The 3,885-nt window shown below is 35.4% G+C and overlaps 1 protein-coding gene across 1 annotated transcript; it reads left to right on the forward strand.

Annotated features, from left to right (window-relative positions):
* Positions 1-449: 449 nt before the first annotated feature.
* Positions 450-3,343, forward strand: LOC145116743 (RNA demethylase ALKBH9B-like). Its single transcript, XM_079053070.1, has 6 exons — positions 450-944; positions 1,493-1,981; positions 2,067-2,152; positions 2,235-2,545; positions 2,645-2,716; positions 2,833-3,343. The coding sequence occupies exons 1-6, from the start codon at positions 767-769 to the stop codon at positions 3,119-3,121; spliced, it is 1,425 nt and encodes a 474-aa protein (XP_078909196.1). The 5' UTR covers positions 450-766; the 3' UTR covers positions 3,122-3,343.
* The last annotated feature ends 542 nt before the right edge of the window (positions 3,344-3,885 follow it).

Below are 3,885 nucleotides of genomic sequence, written 5' to 3' on the forward strand. Positions count from 1 at the left end.
CAATCTCGAAAATTTTCCCACTTGATTTAGTCAAACGAAATCATGCATCTTAAAAATGTTTAATATTTAAACCTTCATATTTAAAACTAATTTATATTTAAACATTCATATTTAATTTTTCTTAAAAATATTTAATGTTTAGATCTTTATATTAAAAAATAATTTATATTTACATATTCATATTTTTTGTGGAGTAAACGGGTGAATTCGATTCCCTTAAACTATTTCTTGTGGTGATACATGTGAGAAATTTTTCCTTAAAAATCTCTATGGAGATTGAGTTTGCCTTGTAAAAGAGCTCGAACCCGGAGTATTCAGAAATCTCTATGGGGCTGAGTTTGTCTTGTAAAAGAGCTCGAACTCGGAGTACTCGTTGAAATATTGCGAGTAAGTTCCACTTAATACTTTTGCGGGTTAAAAAAAAAAAAAACCGGCTATATAAAATGATATTTCGCAGCCGAAGCCCGCAGGCGATGCAGTTCCGCAGTTCGGAAGTGTACCTTGTTCGCCAAGGTGATATCCTGTTCAGACCTCAGCTCACAGATTTGCTAGAATCTAGATGCGCTCGACCTCCTGTCTGATATTCACATTATCTTCTATACAATTGCACCCACGCCTATTTTCTCATTGAATGGTCGCCATCTACGATCTTTTTTGCTAAGATTTCGTCTGATTGTAGTTTCATTCTAGGGTTTTTCTTCCTCGCGTTCTGTCAGAAGAGTTACTGGGTTTAATTCTACTATATCATCGGAGCTGGGCGTGAAGGATGAACGGGATAAGTTTCGGCGTAGAGGTGTCGAAGCCGGAGGAGACGAGTGTGAAAGAGGATTGGTTGACAATTTTGAAGGGATTAGAACGTGAAGAAATCGAGGAGGTGTTGTCTCATACTTTTTGCGATCGTTGCAAGGTTAATTTGCATGCCCGAGTGCAATCCGTTGCTAACCGTAAGTTTCGAATTCTTCTTTGTCGAATTTCGCTTTAAAGAATTACAATTAAGTTGTTGTTGAATGCGTATTTGTACGTGGATTAATCATTCGATTTATTTAACTTTGATTGAAGAAAGCTTCAATGTCTATTGGTTCGTTACAATCTGCAATTAGGGTTCCAGAGATTTCCGTTTACCCCGAGCCCCATAAAAACAACCTAATTTATGTCAATATCAACATATTTACTTCAAATCTAATATGGGTATTTCAAATACAATGCTCTTATGTTATATTAGCAGCAAATTTATGGTCGAAATCTTATCATCATGTTCTTTCTTGGTATATATCTAGTTGCTTTACTGTGCAACTATAGTAGCATTATTTGAATTATACTTATTGCTTTCCAAATCCAAAACCTTAATCAATCTTGTTACGCTTTTGTGACAAAAAAGCTCATACCTTTTTTTATCATTTTATACATAAATGTAACTATCTGTTCTTGTTCACATAGCTTTTATCCATCCAAAAGTTGAAACACAATCTAAATTCCCACTTTATTTTGACAGGAAAACGCACAAAAAAACTATCAATATCAAGTCCAGATTCCACCATCTTAAATCCCGATAAATATGCAGAATCTTACACCACAAGTATTCAAGAATCTTCAATCAAGAGTGATTCATATAAAACTCCAGAAAACATTCACACAAGAAACCAGAAACGCTATTCTAACAAGTTCTCCCCCGCATCAGTGAACAACAAACACCTGTCTTCATCAACACAATCAAAATCTAATAAATCATTGGATGATGGAATACATGGAGTCTCATCTATGGAAGATGACTTACAGTCTGATGAGCAGAAAGAAATGGCGAGGTTTAGAAATATTGGAAGGAAGATCAACTTTGTACACTTTGAGAGGGTTTATGGGAAGAACGTGAATGTTCTTCAAGGCCTTGAACTCCACACTCAAGTCTTTAATCTTGAGGAGCAAAAAAAGATTGTTGAATCTGTTTATGAGTTTCAGCGTTTGGGCCAAAAGGGTCGACTTAGAGGTTCATATATATTATTTTTTTTTTCTTTCATAAATTTTATATTTAAAAAGCTAAATATATATAAAATTGGATGTAATATTTTCAGCACGAACATATACCGAACCTACAAAGTGGATGCGAGGCAAAGGGCGCATTACAATTCAATTTGGTTGTTGCTATAATTATGCAGTGGTATGTAATTGTAAATATTTTCTTATTTTCTACATACGTATGTAGTTTAGTGTTGTTATCGAGTATTGGTTATATTTTACAGGATAAAAATGGAAACCCACCGGGCATAATTAGAGAAGAAGAAGTGGACCCTCTACCTCCAGTATTCAAACAAATGATAAAGAGAATGGTTAGGTGGCATGTTCTCCCTCCAACATGTATCCCCAATAGTTGCATTGTGAATATATACGAAGAAGGCGATTGCATTCCTCCACATATTGATCACCATGACTTTGTTAGACCATTTTGCACCACATCATTCTTAACCGAATGCAACATATTATTCAGTTCAAGCCTCAAGATCGCGGGTCCCGGAGAATTCACGGGGCCCGTTTCCATACCCTTACCTGTCGGGTACAAATACAATAACTGAATAACATCATAACATACCTTTTTTCTTTATTATTATATTAAAAAACAACGATGTGATTTTTAAACTTTTTCTTAATCCAGATCCGTGCTGATATTGAATGGTAACGGTGCTGACGTGGCGAAACATTGCGTCCCTGCTGTTCCCGCCAAAAGGTATATAGTCGCAGCAGTGTGGGAGTTTTGGGTTCCAATGTTGATTGAACTCCATTCATAACCGAATTTGTATTTTGATTTTTGATTTATTTTTTTGTTTGATTGATTGATTGCAGGATTTCGATTACTTTTAGGAAGATGGATGAGAGTAAGATTCCATATGGATATGTAGCGAATCCCGAGCTACATGGTGTTCGGCCTCTTTCTCTTTCTCTGAAGGCATCACCATCACCATCACCATCAGCATCAGTTTTATCACAAACAGAAGAAACATCTCCGCCTTCTCCACCTCCTCGTGTTGTTTCAAAGCCCAAGGCTCCGGCTTTTGTTGGTGGAGAAAATGATTTCCCACCTTTAGGACTAGCTCTACAAAGGTGTTCTAACAAGAATGTTTCTAAGGCTTGAGGTTTTTATTTTTTTATTTTTTAGGTAGTGTCTGTTTAAGCTTATTATTTATTGTGTTGTGTTTGTTACAATAATACTTGAATAGGGGAGGGAGGCCAACTTATTTTTTCTATGTTCGATAGTATAGACTAATGGAATAATCAGGGTTATTGTGGGTGTTTACTTTGACTCGGTTTACTTAATTACTTATGAATATGCATGTTCTGACCATATTTTTATCCACACCAACTACTTGATCAATTAACAAAAACAAATTAATAAATTCTTTACTAGCTGGTTTGTTTTGATTTAGACCCAAAATGTTATATACAGAATATACAATACAGTCTGGACTCTGGAGAGAGTTTTGATTTACATTTTTTCGTGACAAAATTACTTTTTTGGTCCCTGTAATTTGCCAGAAATGGTATGTTGAGCACAACTATGGAAATCTTTATGTATTTTTCCTTGTGGTTTTAGTTTCTCGCAAAGTTGGTTCTCGTGATACATTTTGTTACAAAAGTGATATGAAAATGCTAATTTACCCAATTTTTTTGAATTATAGAATAATCTCTTATTAATTATAAAAAAACCTAACTCTAACCCTAAACCCACCACCTTCCTCTCTTTATAATACCTACCTCCTCTTTCTTTTTAAAGAACAACCAACCATAGCCACCACCTTTAACCTCCACAGCCGGTGTCGCCTTCAACCACATCGATTTCTTTCCAGCCAACTCAATACTGCCTTTTGCTACATTCACAATCTCCATCTATGCCACAAA

The sequence above is a fragment of the Lactuca virosa genome, chromosome 5, assembly GCF_052849685.1.
Source record: "Lactuca virosa cultivar CGN04683 chromosome 5, Lactuca_virosa_CGN04683_v6, whole genome shotgun sequence".
NCBI lineage: Eukaryota > Viridiplantae > Streptophyta > Magnoliopsida > Asterales > Asteraceae > Lactuca > Lactuca virosa.

Bases quoted from the DNA above. Each gene is read 5' to 3' on its own strand.
- LOC145116743 (XM_079053070.1), top strand. From the start codon at position 767: ATGAACGGGATAAGTTTCGGCGTAGAGGTGTCGAAGCCGGAGGAGACG. The intron at 2,153-2,234 runs GTATGTAATTGT...TATATTTTACAG, and splicing joins GTTGCTATAATTATGCAGTG to GATAAAAATGGAAACCCACC. The intron at 2,717-2,832 runs GTATATAGTCGC...GATTGATTGCAG, and splicing joins CCTGCTGTTCCCGCCAAAAG to GATTTCGATTACTTTTAGGA.